Raw genomic sequence first — 17,242 nt, 5'->3', positions numbered from 1 at the left:
TTATCTCTTAGACTAATTATAATTTATAACAAATTAGTAGGTTATATTTTTATAAATAGAGGTGAAACACTTGTAAAAAAAAATTAACTCTCCCACCCCGCAACCCACCACAGCAATCTGAATGGACCCCTCCTTTTGACTAACAGCATTCTAAAATTTGTTCAAGTCCTGACAGGAAAGAGGGACAAACATGCTGCATTACATGGTCCTCCCTTTTGAACTTTAGTAAAAGTTGACCATCATTAACAGCCAGACATATCTTAAGTCTGATAAGAAATATTTACCTCCTATTCTCTCAAGCCTGTTAAATGGAGGCTTCATCATCATGATAAAACTTTGGTCTCCGCAGCCCTTATTATTTATTGTAACCAAGTCATTCCTATCTATTGATTCCATGTTTTCAGATAATAACAACTCTTTCAGCCAACTGCCAATTAAAACATATTTAAATCTACCTATAACTTGAAAGCATAGACTTGCACAATCACTATTTTCAAGTCGACCATCCTTTCTGGACCAAACCAATGTACATCTTACATGTGTTTGATGGATGTCTCATGTCTCCCTAAAATGCATAAATGTAGGTTGTGAATACACAACCTAGGGCACATGTTCTCAGGATCTCCTGAGTAGGGCTGTGTAATGGGTAATTTCTCACTCATATTTGGCTCAAAAGTCTTCAATTAGTTTTATGGTGTAATATTAAAATTTGATATTGTTAGTGTATCTTAGCTAATGTAGGATGTCAATCTATATAAAACACATTTTCATTACCATTACAAATGCACTGTCAATTAAACTGTGACTGTCTCAGGAAAAGAAAAAAGTGTTGCTAACCATCATATATTTAAACTTAAATAATAAAGTTCTAATATGTCTACTTAAAAGTTTTTCTACATTGTTTCAACTACTTTAGTTCTCTAAGTAAAATGAGTCATTAAAGTGTGAAAAACAGTGTTAATGGAGGTTGTGATATTTCCCCTGGCCTCAGCCTGTCAAGGTGGCTCCACTCAGTGCCTCTCCTTTCTCTGTACCAAAATCTCCCCAGAGAAACAAGCCCAGAAAATCTGCAAACCACGCTTTGGCAATTGTGACAATGCGTCGTCATTGCCTCACTCAAGGAACACTTTAGTAAAAACAGAATTGGAGGACAGGACTGGGAAGTAAGGTACAGAGTAGTGCCCCTACTCAGTTCTGGGTGCTGCAGACAGGGTGACTTTTCCTCACTTGGCCACTAGATGTCTCAATGCCATGTCCTCTCCTGGGAGGGTCCTGAGGAGACATCTTTATTCTCACCCTGGACATAGCACCAGGAATCTTGTAGTAATGGCCAGTCCTGGGCAGGTCCAGAAGAGAAAGAGGCTTCGTCCTCATGGTGGATGTGACCCCAGGTGTCCCAAAGCCACAGCCACTCTTGGGCGGATCCTCAGATAAAGTAGGCTTAGTCTTCAACATAAACGTGGCCATACGTGTCAACTGCCCTGAAAACATGGCTTCTCCCTGGTGTGTCCTGAGGGAAGGAAGCTCTGTCTGAGGCACTGTGGGGACACCCTGCTCCTCAGAGAGTTGGCTTGCGTGCTCAGTGAGTCAGCTCCGTGCATCCCCTGGTGGTAGCCCTGGAAAAGCTGTGAAATTCGGGGTGGGTTAATCCAGGTGGTAATCTCAGGAAGTGGAAGTGAAATAGAGTCAACCTTCCCATACCTTGAATGGAGATAAAAAGAAACAAAGAAGATGGTCAATAGACAAAACTTAATTGATTTTATCTATATCAGCAATAATGAATAAAAATAAAAATAATTGGAATTTGAAATATTAAAACACCATATACAATAGTATCAGCAAAACTGAATCCATTAAGTATAAATGTAACAAAATATGCAAAATTAATTCAGAAAACAATCAGTTACCATTGAGAGAAATCAAAAGAAATATTAGTAAATGCAGACAGGCTAGACACAGTGGAACGTGCATGTAATCCCAGCATTTTGTCACGCTGCACCAGGCAGATCACTTGAGCCCATGAATTGGGGACCAGCCTGGGTAACACAGGGCGAAACACTATCTCTACTAAAAATATAAAAGAAAAAAAGAAAAAAAAAAAGGCTGAACTTGGCGGTGCATGCCTGTGGTCTCAGGTACTTGGCACATTGAGGTGGGAGAATCTTAGTGAGCTGAGATCGTGCCACTGAACTCCAACCTGGGTGACACAGGGAGACTCTTTCTCAATATATAAATACAGGAAGAGACATTTCTTCTTCTGGAGAAGTGTATTTATTACTATTTCAGCCATATCCCAATCAAATTCCAGGCAAATATATCAACAAACTCTTCCTATACCTAGAATAGATGAAATAATACTGAAGAAGAACAAAGTTAAAGGACTTACACATATGGATATGAATACTTACACTAAAGCTAGCTTAATAAACAAGAGTGTGGCATTGATGATTTAATAGACAAATAGATAAGTGGCACAGAATAGACAGTCCCAAAACAGACCCAGTCAACTGATTTTGTCAAAAATGCAAAGAATATGCTTTGGAAATGATAAGTCTATTCCACAAGTGGCAAGAAAACAGCTGGAAACTATATGGAAACAAATGAACATAGACACAAATTTCATAGCAAAAAAAAAAAAAAAAAAAAAAAAAAGTCAAAAATACCCATACATTTTTCAATGCAAAGTTGTAATTGGAAAATATCTTTGTGGGTTTGGGTTTTGTAATGAGTTATGAGCAAGTCCATGAAAAAAATGGATAATATGGACTTTATTGAAAGCTGAAATGTCTACTCTGTAAAACACCCTGTTACAGTTGGGAATGGCAGTTCAAGCCTGTAATCTCAGCACTTTTGGAGATCGAAGCAAGTGGGTCACCTGAGGTCAGGTGTTCCAGATCAGCCTGGTAAACATGATGAAAATCTACCTCTACTAAAAATGCAAAAAAATTAACTAGGAGTTCTGGCATGTGCTTGTAAACTCAGCTCTTCAGGAGCCTCAGGAGAATCCTTTGAACTAGCGAGGCATGGATTGCAGTGATCCTATAAAGCGTCACTGCACTCCAGCCTCAGCAACAGGATGAACCTCCACCTCAAAAAGTAAAAATAAAATAAAATAAATCATAATAAAATAAAATCCAGTTAAGAGAATAAAGAAACCAGCCACAGTTAGAAAAATTTAGTAAACTCATCTAAAAACTGACTTGTATGCAGAAAATTCACAGAAACTCTGAAACTCAAAAGGATAAGCAACCCAGTTCCAAGATAAAAACCTGAGGAGCCACATTACTAAGGAAGATACAGAGATGGAAAACAGGCAGGCACATCAAACACTGCTTGCATAAAGCCTGCTGCTTCCACTGAACGTTGAGACTCCAAGCCATCCCATAGGCAGTAGCAGTGGCTCCAAAGACCACCCTCACCTACACCACCTCTGCCCCTCCTCCGAGGTCCATGGGTCCCCAGAGGACTGGGCATGATCTCCCAGAAAGAGCTGGAAGCTGGGTACTTTATTTCTTGGCTATTCTTAAAGTTCTGGAGGCTGCCACATATCCTTAGATTGGAAATTTTATTTTTATCCTAAGCACCTTGAGGCACTGGCAAGCATTAGAAGAGCTGGTTTTTATCCCACACCTGTTTTCACAAAGAGATAAAAGAATTGACTCCAATTGCATTTTGATGAATTCTTTTAAAATGTTTGGTACAATGCATTGTTACTTTGCTTTCTTCAAGACACAAAAGGCAGAAAAAATATTTAGTAAAAACCAAAAAGGGAGTCATCATAAATTCATGGACACTATTTAGTCTGTCATTTATCCTGACTGTTTTTTAAATTACACTTTAAGTTCGAGGATACATGTGCAGAAAGTGCAGATTTGTTACCTAGGTGTACATGTGTCATGGTGTTTTGCTGCACCCATCAACCTATCATCTAAGTTTTTTTTTTTTTTTTTTTTTTTTTTTGAGACGGAGTCTCGCTCTGTCGCCCTGCCCAGGCTGGAGTGCAGTGGCGCGATCTCGGCTCACTGCAAGCTCCGCCTCCCGGGTTCACGCCATTCTCCTGCCTCAGCCTCCCGAGTAGCTGGGACTACAGGCGCCCACAACCGCGCCCGGCTAATTTTTTGTATTTTTAGTAGAGACAGGGCTTCACCGTGGTCTCGATCTCCTGACCTTGTGATCCGCCTGCCTCGGCCTCCCAAAGTGCTGGGATTACAGGTGTGAGCCACCGCTCCCGGCCTATCATCTAAGTTTTAAGCCCTGCATGAATTAGGTATTTGTCCTAATGATCTCCTTCCACTTGCCCCCTACTCCCTGACAGGCCTCATTGTGTGATATTTCCCTCCCTGTGTCCTCATTGTTCAATTCCCACTTATGAGTGAGAGCAGGTAGGGTTTGCTTTTTTGTTCCTGTGTTAGCTTGCTGAGAATGCTGGCTTACAGTTTCATTCGTGTCCCTGAAAAAGGACATGAACTTACTCTTTTAAATGGCTGCATAGTATTCTATGGTGTATATGTGCCACATTTTCTTTATCCAGTCTATCATTGATATGCATTTGGGTTTGTTCCATGTCTTTTTTTTGTCTGTGAATAGGGCTGTAATAAACATACATGTACATATTTCCTTAGAGTAGGATGATTTATAACCCTCTGGGTGTGTAATGTGATTCCTGGGTCAAATGGTATTTCTGGTTATAGATCCTTGAGGAATCACCACACTGTCTTTCACAATGATTGAACTAACTTACACGCCCAACAGCAGTATATAGCATTCCTATTTCTCCACATCTTCACCAGCATTTCTTGTTCATTGACTTTTTAATGGTCACCATTCTGAGTGGTGTGAGATGATATCTCATTGTGGTTTTGATGTGCATTTCTCTAATGACCAGTGATGCTGAGCTTTTTTGTCTATGTGTGTTTTCTGATTAAATGTCTTAGTTTTAGAAGTGTCTGTTCATATCCTTTGCACACTTTTTGACAGGGTTTGTTTGTTATTTTCTTGTAAATTTTTTAAGTTCCTTGGAGATTTGAGATATCAAACTTTGTCAGATGAATAAGTTGAAAAAATGTTCTCACATACTATATGTTGCCTGTTCACTCTGACGATAGTTTCTTTTGCTGTGGAGAAAGTCTTTAATTTAGGTAGGTTCCTTTGTCAATTTTAGATTTTGTTGCAGTTTTTTTGGTGTTTATGTCATGAGGTCTTGTCCATGCCTGTAGACTGAATAGTATTGTCTAGGTTTTATTCTAGGATTTTTATGGTGTTAGGTTTTACATTTAAGGATTTTAATTCATCTTGAGTTATTTTTTTATGTGCTATAAGAAAGGGTTCCAGTTTCAGCTTTCTGCATGTGACTATCCAGCTTTCCCACTACCAGGGAATCCTTCCCCAGTGCTTGCTTTTGTCAGGCTTGTTGAAGATCAGATCGTTGTAGATGTGTGAATTACTTTAAGTAGTATGGTCATTTTCATGATATTGATTCTTCTTTTCCATGAACATGAATTTTTTTCCATATTTTTGAGTCCTCTCTTATTTCTTTCAGCAGTGGTTTGTAGTTATCCTTAAAGAAGTCCTTCACATGCCTTGTAAGTTGTATTCCTAGTTATATTATTTTCTTTGGAGCAATTGTGAAATTGAGTTTACTCATGATTTGGCTCTCTGTATATCTGTTATTGGTGTATAGAAATGCTTGTAATATTTCCACATTGATTTTGTAGCCTGAGATCGCTGGAGTTCCTTATAAGCTTAAGCAACATAAACAATAGACAAGTTCCTTGTGTATTGCTAAGGAGTATTAGAGCTGAGACAATGGGGTATTCTAAATATACAACTATGTCATCTGCAAACAGGGACAATTTGATTTCCTTTATTTTTATTTGAATACTCTTTCTTTCTTTCTCCTACCTGAGTGTTCTGACCAGAACTTTCAGTATTATGTTCAATATGAGTGGTGAGAGAGGCCATCCTTGTCTTGTGCCTTGTGTTTTAAGTTTTGAAAGGGCATATTTCCAGCTTTTGCCCAATCAGTATAATATTGCCTATGGGTTTGTCACAAATAATTCTTAGTAGTTTCTGATGCATTCCATCAATACCCAGTTTGTTGAGTGTTTTTAGCAACAAAGAGATGTTGAATTTTGTCAAAGTCCTTTTCTACATCTATAGAGATAATTATGTGGTTTTTGTCATTGGTTCTCTTTATGTGATGGATTACGTTTATTGCTTCGCATATGTTGATACCAGCCTTGCAATCTAAGGATGGAGCTGACTTGATAGTGATGGATAAGTTTTTGATGTGTTGCTGGATTCAGTTTGCCAGTATTTTATTGTGGATATTCACACTGATGTTCATCAGGGATATTGGCCTGAATTTTTTTTTGTCGTTCAACCTTGGAGAATCTGACAGTTATATGTCTTGATGGTGCTCTTCCCGAGGAATATCTTAGTGGTGTTGTCTGTATTTCCTGAATTTAAATGTTGGCCTATCTTGTTCGGTTGGGAAAGTTCTCCTGGATAATGCCTTGATGTGTGTTTTCAAACTTGGTTCCATTATCCCTATCATTTTCAGGTACACTAATGAATTTTAGGTTTGGTCTTTTGACATAGTCCAATATTTCTTGGAGGCTTTGTTTGTTCCTTTTCATTCATTTTTCTCCAATCTTGTCTTCATGCTTTATTTCATTAAGCTGATCTTCAATCTCTGATATCCTTTCTTCCTCTTAATTGATTCAGCTGTTGATATTTGTTTTTGGTTCACAGTTTCTTGTGCTGTGCTTTTCAGCTCCATGAGGTCATATATGTTCTTCTCTAAACTTGTGATTTTAGTCTAGCAGTTCCTGTAATATTGTATCAGGTTCTTAGCTTCCTTGTATTTGGTTAGAACATACTCCTGTAGCTCAGGGAATTTTGTTATTACCAACCTTCTGATGCCTACTTCTGGATTTCATCAACCTCATTCTACATCCATTTTTGTGCCCTTGCTGGAGAGGAGTTGCAGTCTTTTCGAGAAGAAGCATTCTAGTTTTTTGAATTTTCAGCACTTCTGAGCTGGTCATTCCTCATTTTTCATGGATTTATCTACCTGGGATCTTTGATGATGATGGTCTTTGAATTGGGTTTTTGTGTGTCCTTTTTGTTAATGTTGATGTTACTGTTTTCTGTTTGTTAGTTTTTCTTCTAACAGTCATGCATCTCTTCTGCAGGTCTGCTGGAGTTTGCTGGAGGTCTACTTCAGATGCTGTTTGCCTGGGTACCACCATCTGAGGTTGCAGAACAGCAATAATTAGAAGGTTTGTCCCAGGGTGGTACCTTACTGGTGTCAGCGAGAGTGTTTCTGTATGAAGTTTCTGTTAACCCTCACTGGGAGGTGTCTCCTAGTTTGGAGGCACATGGTCAGGGGCACACATGAAAAGGCAGTCTGTTCCTGAGCAGAGCTTGAGCACTCTTCTGGGAAATATACTGCTGTCTTCAGAGCAGGCAGGCAGGAATGTTTAAGTTTGCTGAAGTTGCACTCACAGCCATCCCTTTTCCCAGGTGGTCTGTCCCAGGGAGATGGGAGTTTTACATATAAGCCCCTGACTGGAGCTGCTGCCTTTCTTTCAGAGATGCCCTACTTAGTGAGGAGGAATCTAGACAACCAAGCTGGCCACAGCTGCTTTGCATGCTTCTGTGAGTTCCAAGCAGTCCAAACTTCCTGGCAGCTTTCTTAACGCTGTGAAGGGAAACCCTTATACTCAAGTCTCAGTAATGGTGGTCGACCCTCTCCCCACCAAGCTTGATCATTCCAGGTGGACTTCAGACTTCTATGCTGGTAGAGAAAATTTGAATGTTGTGGATCTCTGCTTGCTGTGTTACATGAGAGTGGGACCTGCTGAGTGAGATGACTTGGCTCCCTAGCTTCAGCCCCCTTTCCAGAAGTATGAATGGTTCTGTCTCACTGGTATCCAGGTGCCACTGGGATACAAAAAAATCTTTCGCAGCTATCTCAGCATCTGCCTAAAAAGCCACCCAGTTTTGTGCTTGAAACACAGGGTTTTGGTTGTGGAGGCAGTAGGGAATCTCCTGGTCTGCGGTTTACAAAAACCATGATAGATATGCTGAATATGGCCTTGATAGCACAGCCCCCGATGGCTTTCTTTGGCAAGGGGAGGAAGTTCCCAGCCCCTTGCACTTCCTTGGTAACACCCACCCTGTTTCTGCTGCCTTTTCTGGGCTGCACTCAGTGTCTAACCAGTCCCAATGAGATGAACCAGGTACCTCAGGTGGAAATGCAAAAATCATCGGTATTTTGCGTTGGACTCTCTGTGAGCTGCAGACCAGAGCTGTTCCTTTTCAACCATCTTGCCAGATGACCACAAGTCTTAATTCCTATTTAAAGTGTGCACTGTTGAAATTACAAGAAGTTTCACTTGTAATTTCTAACAGCAAAAAGGAAAAGAAGAGTGAGAAATATTTTAATAAATTAGTCTCTCTCTTCAAATGTCAATCAAAAGCAGTGAAATGTTGTGAAAGGTGAAGAAAACCTAACGGACAAAAACATGTGATTTCACGTTTTGGCTCACTTTTGAAAAAGCAGATTTAAGAAGGAAAAACTTTGAGTCCTATCCTGTATCAAGTATAAAGCACTGCAATGTATGTACTGAAAGATAAATCAATGTTTTTTTCAATTCCCATAGAAACTAATTTGTACTCTAGAAATTCCTGTTGCTACTTTGACATCTGTTAGGCTTCAGTCAGGATGGTGGGAAAATTAACAGATGCAAAACTTCTTTAAATGCCTGGGAGGTTGGCATAAGCTCCAATAATAAACTTGGCTGAAGGCAGCCTTTTCCCTTTAATTAAATACGTTAGAGTAGAAACAAAGGAATGTGTAGTGTTTATGTAACTAGTGTGCTTACACCTGTGGTCTTAAGACTAATCTTTGACTTTCCATGGGTGCCTAATTGCTTTCTAATCGGGAAATCCACATTGTCAATTACCCTTTCATGGTGCTGACTCATGCCTTCATCAATTAATCTTTCCTGAATAAATGCCAGTCTTACTAGCTGGCCAGGGCCACAGTCAAAACTGTTTACAACCCTCAGCCTAGAGTCTGTAAGGAGCCCAGATGCTCAGCTGGACTGGCAAAGCAGAATTATCTGTGTGTCAGTGTACTTTATTCACCCATCATTGGGTCAGGCTCTTGGTACAGACCCCCACAGACATCTGTAAAGGAATCACTTGGTTGAAAGAGATCTCTACATAGTGAAGTATCACACCAATTCAGCACATTGTCTCATTAGCTACAGCTTACTACCTTTTTGTAGAAATCATTAATTTAAAAAGAGGATAAATGCCACAATATGTACTTTTTTTTTCTTTTTTCTTTGTTTTTTTGTTTTTGTTTTTGTTTTTACTAAGTAGAGCTCAGAGTACAATTGGTTTTCTGTGGCTCAACACATGCATGCTTCTTTTGGCAGCTCTTATGGAATAATGAGAAAAAAAATAACAAAAAGCACCAGTCTGAAGATATCACATATTCTATGATCACATTTATATGACATTATAGAAAAGTGTGCAAAGAAGGTAAACAGACCTGTGATATACAGTTGTTTGTAGGGGGCTGGGAGTGAGTTGAATAGAGGAATAGGATATTGGAAAGAGGTACAAATGGGTCAGTTAGAATTGGGCTCCCTCTGGTCCAGCAGTGTATAGTAATAGCATGCATAAAAAGTCTCCTACTTGGCCAGGCACGATGGCTCATGCCTGTAATCCCAGCACTTTGGGAGGCCGAGGTGGGTGGATCACCAGGTCAGGAGATAGAGACCATCTTGGTTAACACAGTGAAACCCCGTCTTTACTGAAAAATTCAAAAAAATTAGCCAGACGTGGTGGTGGGCGCCTGTATCACCAGCTACTCAGGAGGCTGAGGCAGGAGAATGGCATGAACCTGGGAGGCGGAGCTTGCAGTGAACTGAGATCATGCCACTGCACTCCAGGCCAGGTGACAGAGTGAGACTCTATCTCAAGAAGGGGGAAAAAGGCTCCTACTCACTCTAGAAGAGAAGGATCTTCTTTCATTACATATGAAACTATTTCAGGACCAGTTCTCAGGAAGCCTTTGTTGTAGGTGGTAAAAGAAACATAACATAAAATTTACCAATCTAAACATTTGTAGGTGTATAGTTAAGTGTCATTAAGTATGTTTATGTTATTGTGCAACCATCACCACCATTTCACGTTCTCACCAGCAATGAAAAGGGTTCCATTTTCTCCACATACTCCCCAACTCTCCCTTTTTCAAAAAAAAAAAAAAAAAAAAAAAAAAAAGGCATTCTAGTGGGTATAAAATAGTAATCTCATTGTGGTTTAGATATTCATTTACCTAACAACTTGTGATGTCGAACATATTTTTATGGGCTTATTGGCATTGAATTTGTCAGCGGTTTCCTGGGTATGACAGACAATGCACAGAAAACAACAACAGAAAAAATAGATAAATTGAAATTTATTAAAACTAAAAACTATCTTACTTCAAAGGACACTATCAGGATAGTCAATAGAATACCAACAGCATTGGACAAAATATTTGCAAGTCATATATAAGAATAAGGGTCTATTACCCAGGATATAGAAGGAATTCTTACAACTCAAGAACAAAAAGACAAACAATAAAAAAAAATTAGAGAAATTGAAAATACTTTTCTCAAAAAATACACACACACAAACCACATAAGTGTAGCACAACATCACTCACCTCGGGGAAAGGCAAATCAAAGTCGGAATAAGACACCACTTCACACCCATCATTATTATTATTATTATTTAAAAACCATAACAAGAATTGACATGGAAATGGAGAAACGCAAAGGTGAAATAGATCCTCTGCTTTGGAAAATATTTTGGTTTCTACAAAAAGCTAAACATAGAATTATCAAAGAAACCAGCAAATCCACTCCCAGGTGCATGCACAAAACAGTGAAAAGCAGGAAGTAAAAAAAGTGTACAAATATATTCATAGCAGAATTATTCACAATGACTAAACATGGAAACAAACCAAATGTCCACCAACAAATAACTGGAAAACAAAATGTAGTATATCCATATAATGGCATAATATTTATCTGGAAAAAGGATTGAAACACTCATACTACAATGTGAAGGTAATGCAAAACCAACGGGTTGAAAGAAGCTAAACAGAAAAATTTCATACTATATGGTTTTATTTATATAAATGTCCAGAATAAATAATTTCATAGAGAAAGAAAGAAGATTGATAATTGTCAGGGGTCAGGATGAAGACAGATTGGGTAGTAGCTCCTTAAGAGGTATGGGATTTCCTTTTGTGATGATGAAAATACTTTGAATTAAGAGGTGGTAGAACATGCACATTCCTGTGTCACTGAATTATACATCGAAAAAACACTTAACATTTACGGGAATTATACCTCAATTAAAAAAAAAATCCTATACACAGGATTCCAACAGCAGGCTGAACTCTCTTCCATGGTGTCCCCTTAGCCTGGGGTTCCAGTCCCTCCACAGTTCAGGAGTCCCTGTGACCTGGGCGAGAACATGCTGGATACATACTCCAGCAAGTATTTCCACCAGCTCCTAGACCTGTTACTGGTGGAAGGTATCCGAGTTACTGGCAGCAAATCCATCCAGGTCTTTAGCAATGTCAATTCTTTTGTCCTCAGGTGAAAGAATTCAAGTGATGGGCATAAAGAAGGAAAAACAACAAGAACAACAGAAATGCCAAGGCAAGTTTCACAGCAGAAGTGGACATTTATTAAAAAGCTTTAGAGCAGGAAAGAATGAAAAGTGCACTTGGAAGAGACACAAATGGGTGAACTGAAGAACAAGTTTGGCCATTACCCTTCCTTCTAGGACTTTTTTTTTTTTTTTTTTTTTTTTTTTTGAGAGGGAGTCTCACTCTGTCGCCCAGGCTGGAGTGCAGTGGCGCGATCTCGGCTCACTGCAAGCTCCGCCTCCTGGGTTCACGCCATTCTCCTGCCTCAGCCTCTGAGTAGCTGGGACTACAGGCGCCGCCACCTCGCCCGGCTAATTTTTTGTATTTTTAATAGAGACGGGGTTTCACCATGTTAGCCAGGGATGGTCTCGATCTCCTGACCTCGTGATCCACCTGCCTTGGTCTCCCAAAGTGCTGGGATTACAGGCTTGAGCCACCGCGCCCGGCCCCTTCGAGGACTTTTTAGACTGGCCTACTTCCAGCATCTGGTGCACACTCCCATGATTCTTCACTTAGTGTGGGCTGCCCACAGGCATAGTGCCCTCCTTACCTTTGGAAAGTGAGCTTAGGAAGTGTGTTTGAGCATTTATATGCATGCCCATCTGACGCTTCCTCCCTTTTATTGGTGGATTGACCCCAGAAAGTCAAACTCTGTCATTTCGTCTCTTAATGTGCAAGCCTGGGTTCACTCACCTAATATCTGAGATTTTATTGGAAGCCCCTTTTCCTTCTCCCTGGAGTGTGAGTTTAATGAACACTTTAATATTACCAGCTATGTATCAGTAGAAATTCATCTATCCCGGGCTCCAGCTGCTAAATTATTATTTTTAGAGAAGCAATATGAAAGCTGTCCAACCATCATCCGACGACCTGACATTACTGGTAGGTGGATGAGGAAAACTCTCTTCTGCCCCACTATGGCCTGTTTAACTACCTGTAAAAGACCCACTGGGCATTTCCAGATCCAGGTCACTTTTTCTCTGCTGTCTTTCCAGACACCCAGTGATCAGTGATGCCTCCTTGGGGCTTACAAGGTCTATATCTTATTCTATTGTAATCCACTACTCAACACATAATATCCATGGGTTGTTCCAGTTCAATAAAGGAAAATTAACATTTTCTGAGCATCACCACGTGCAGGTGTCTTGCTCAGGTGAACTCACTGCAACTCTGCAAGGTATGGGTAGTCCCACATGTAGAGGAAAGGGCCTGGATCAGGTAATTGATTGACTCGCTTTCAATCACACAGCTTCCAGGTAACTTAATACTTAGGTTCCACCCCATGGCAAGGTTTCCTGTTGTCATTTAGAAAAGGTTCGTGAATCACTTGAACATATGTCCAAGCCACACCCAGTCTTCTTTCTATCAACCAAAATGAGCTCCATAGTCAATGGGTGACAAGACCCACCCAGTCATCTTTCTCCCATTCAGAGCCATTGTAGATATTTGATACTCATCAAGAACAGAATCTTATCCCAAAACGCTCTCATACATAGTGTGTTTCAAAGGGAATGTGTTACACATGGGTCACAGAAGCCAAGTTTAGTGAGGGCATAAGAGTCAGCACTTGGAGAAGGAGCTGGTGACTCCAAGTGTATAGGAAGGGCGGTATGCTAAGTAACAAACCTGCACGTTATGCACATGTACCCTACAACTTAAAGTATAATAATAATAAATAAATTAAAAAAAAAAAAAAAAAAGAAGTTATTGCCATGTAGGGTGAAGGAGATAAGAAGTTAATATGACTAAATTAGAGGTAGCAAGAGAGAAACCAGAGAATGAACAAAACACTTAGGACAAGGGTCCATGGTTCCCTAGCAAGGTCAATGTATACCTACCATGTCATGATGTGGCCACTGCACTCCTAGGAATGAACCATGAGAAATGAAGGCAAGTTCACAGGTTGATAAATAAAGAAACATTAACGACATCCTTATGCATAATGGTTCCAAACCAGGAGGCCCCAGATGCCCACACACAGAAGAAGAGTGAACAAGCTGTGGCACATCCACACCATGGCATGTGGCTCAGCATGAAAAGGAATGGACTGTTGATGCACTCAGAACAGAGTGACTCTTAAAGTAGTTATACTGAATAAAAGAAGCCAGATCAGAATGATGCACAAATACCCAAGTACATAGCATATTTACAAGTAATTCTATGAAACACCACTAATTTTTAGTGAATTTTTAGTGAAACAATCTGTGGTCCTAGGGTGGCCAGGGAGAGTTTGTCATTGTTGGGAGGAGGGTACATTTTCATGACCTTCATCACACTTGTGGCCTTGTGGTGAATGGAATACTCACACGGATAAACCACTGGCTTAGGGATTCCCAGAGGAAATCACCCTCCCCATGTGTAGTCCCCTGGTTTGAAGGCCACTTCCTCTTGTCCAAATGTGAAATTAGCCTGTGACCATCCCCATTTCTGCCTTATTACTAACTGCACAGGCAAACATGAGTATCCCGCAGTTTTTAAAAATGCAAAAAATAAAAGACAAATATGATCAAACAGACAACTTGCTTCCACAGAAACAAGTCTTTAAGTTCCGTCTTCCTTCTGGCCCCATGACTTCTGTTCAAGGAAAGTTCAGAACCCATGCTCCCTACAGTCTCAGAGAAGTATAAAATATTGCATACATAGAAAGTAACAAAATTTAGGAAAATGATAGGAAAATTCAGAGATTAGGAAAGACAGCTTGAAATCTTCTTAAAATGTTTAACTCTCAAGAATATGTAAAACACAATAAAAAATATTTCGAAAGCACATACAATTAAAAAAATAAACCATAAGAAAAGTGGTTAGCGCTCTCAAAGATTGGTCCCAGAGTTGTTATAGTGAAATCGCATTTGACATGTGAAAACCCAGGGAAGTAGTTATAAAATCTCTAGGAATGAGAGCTCAACCCTAGGCACAGAGAGATGTTGGTTGGATGGAAACAGGAAACAGCAATGTGTTCAGCACTGACTTTTCAGATGGGAAGTTAGACATGCTGGAAGATGCTAAGAATGTGATAAAAGGAGACAATTATTTTTAAAAAGAAAGAAGAAAAGGCCATTAGAAGCTCCAAGAAAACAGAAAGCTAAAGAAAAAGCATGAATTTACCCATAGCATACTAAGAAATGTAGGTGAACTCACAGTGCCAATATATTCCCTACAAGAGGTAAGTCACAAGATTCTGTTGTATTGATTGACAAAATAGATATCTAAATATATATAGTCTACAGTTACTTACAGCTTCAATGGTAACTAAGAAAGAAACTAAAATCATGATATTCCTACAATTGGTTGAGGTTGGAAGAAAGGTAGGGAGTCAAAAAGGTCAGCCTTCCCCTGTTGTACCTGGTGTTATCAGGTAATTGAGGGGACTAGGATGAGGTTCACATGGTGGCAGCTCTTTCTTTGTAACTCTGACCACACTTCTCTATTTTCCAGTCATGTGCATACATTTTATTTTCAAAATATATTATATGATAAATACTTTGTGGTGTCAGAGGCTAGAAAGAGACTCTATTCCAGCTAAACTGGTTCCAAGTCTAATTAAACACCACATATTACAGCAGAAAATTCTGGCTCTACCCACACTTCCACTCCCTCAAACAAGACCTAAGTAATCACTGCATCCAGCTCAGAAACTCAAGATCTGACCAAAGCAGATCCACATGTAAGCATCAAAAAGAGTATCCATAGATACAGTCACAAAGGTTTCTGCACTGTGCATGAGGAAGTCCAGCCTTTAACTGTAGACCAACTGCCTAGTCTGGAAGGAAACTTCTCTGGAGTATGCCAGTGCTAGAGGCATCAGCCATGATTCAGGTGCAGCCATAGAAGTATCCAACATGGTACTGCAAGCAGCCAGAAGGCAGAGAAAAGGGTCAGGACAGATGAGGAAGAGGGTGGCAACATCATGGTTAGACCCCTACTGGTACATCTTGCCACCCTGCAGTGACCATGGGGACACAGAGAACACTATATTTTGGTGGGCACAGGCTCTCTCAGGCCAGAGCAGTAGGACTTGGAAAGAAACTGAAGCCAAGCTCAGGAATGTGGGTTCCTGTTTCAACTTGGACACTGGTGCTTGTGGGCCCCAGAATATCACAAATTTCAATGCCTTTACCATTTTGTCTCTGGCTGCAAAGACTTGGGGCAGGTTATGATTGACCTGGCACCCTTGATGCACTTAATAAAGCCTGTTACTGAAAACCCATGATACATAACCACTTTATTTACAATGACCTTCAATGAAGTATTGTTTTCCAGTATTTAAAATAGGAAAACAATTAACAAAAGCGTAATAGTTATGTGAATAAATGATGGTTGATCCTGAAGAACTATTAGACAGCAGTTGATAACAAAGAATTGGTATTTTGTGAATGCTCACTGTGTCTCAATGGTACTCTTAGGCTTTGGATAAGCAGCTCCACATAACCTTGCAACAATCCCCATGGCAGGTCCTGCACCATCTCTATTTTACAGGTGAAAAGTCACATGAACACACCTAGGGTCTTACACTTGGGTAGTACAGGATCTAAATATAAGCAGGCACAAGAGGTGTCAACAAAGATAATAACATCATAATGGTATGTAGAAAGGAGGAGCAAATGTACGCATGGTGGGAAGGCCAGACAAGACATGGGCCAGCCTATGGGCACAGGGTAGAGGAAGCAAGAAAATCCTCCAATTCAGGTTTTTCAGTAACGCAGGTTTAAATTGTGTTTAATAGAACTATATGTATGAGCACTTAAATCCAAAATTTACCTTGGGCCAGGTGCAGTGGCTCACGACTGTATTCCCAGCACTTTGGGAGGCTGACACGGGTGGATCATGAGGTCAGGAGATTGAGACCATCCTGGTTAACATGGTGAAAACCTGTCTCTACTAAAAATACAAAAAATTAGCTGGGTGTTGTGGCATATGCCTGTAGTTCCTGCTACTTGGGAGGCTGAGGGAGGAGAATGGTGTGAACCCAGGAGGTGGAGCTTGTAGTGAGCCAAAATCACACCACTGCACTCCACCCTGTGGGACAGAACGAGACTCTGTCTCAAAAAAAAAAAAAAAAAAAATTACCTATAAAAATGCATCCTACCTTTTTTCTGGTGGCATTCCAAGATGGCTGAATAGGAAGAGCACCAGTATGCAACTCCCAGCATGATTGATGCAGAAGATGGGTGATTTCTGCATTTCCAACTGAGGTACCTGTTTCATCTAATTGGGACTCGTGGGACAGTGGGTGCAGTCCACAGAGGGTGAGCTGAAGCAGGGCAGTGCATAGCCCCTCCTGGGATGTGCAAGTGGTTGGGAGATTTCCCTTTCCTACCCAAGGGAAGCCATGACAGACTACCTGGAAAAACAGGGCACTCCCAACCAAATACTACAGTTTTCCCAAGGACTCAGCAACCAGTCAACAAAATGATTTTCTCCCTTGCCTGACTTGGTGGGTTCCACACCCATGGAGCATTGCTCACTGCTAGCACAACATTCTGACATCAAGCTCTGAGGTGACAGCCTAGCTGAGGG

At 40.3% G+C, this 17,242-nt stretch overlaps 1 protein-coding gene across 1 annotated transcript; it reads right to left on the bottom strand.

Moving 5' to 3' along the window:
- Positions 1 to 1,461: 1,461 nt before the first annotated feature.
- LOC126947213 (PTPN13-like protein, Y-linked) lies at positions 1,462 to 16,171 on the bottom strand. Its single transcript, XM_050777926.1, has 3 exons — positions 16,107 to 16,171; positions 14,249 to 14,362; positions 1,462 to 1,701 (listed from the first exon to the last, which is right to left on the bottom strand). The coding sequence occupies exons 1-3, from the start codon at positions 16,169 to 16,171 to the stop codon at positions 1,473 to 1,475; spliced, it is 408 nt and encodes a 135-aa protein (XP_050633883.1). The 3' UTR covers positions 1,462 to 1,472.
- Between the last annotated feature and the right edge of the window lie 1,071 nt (positions 16,172 to 17,242).

Source organism: Macaca thibetana, chromosome Y, assembly GCF_024542745.1.
Source record: "Macaca thibetana thibetana isolate TM-01 chromosome Y, ASM2454274v1, whole genome shotgun sequence".
Taxonomy (NCBI): Eukaryota; Metazoa; Chordata; class Mammalia; order Primates; family Cercopithecidae; genus Macaca; species Macaca thibetana.
The sequence above is the reverse complement of the archived record's forward strand: the minus strand, read 5'-3'. Positions and strand labels throughout refer to the sequence as shown.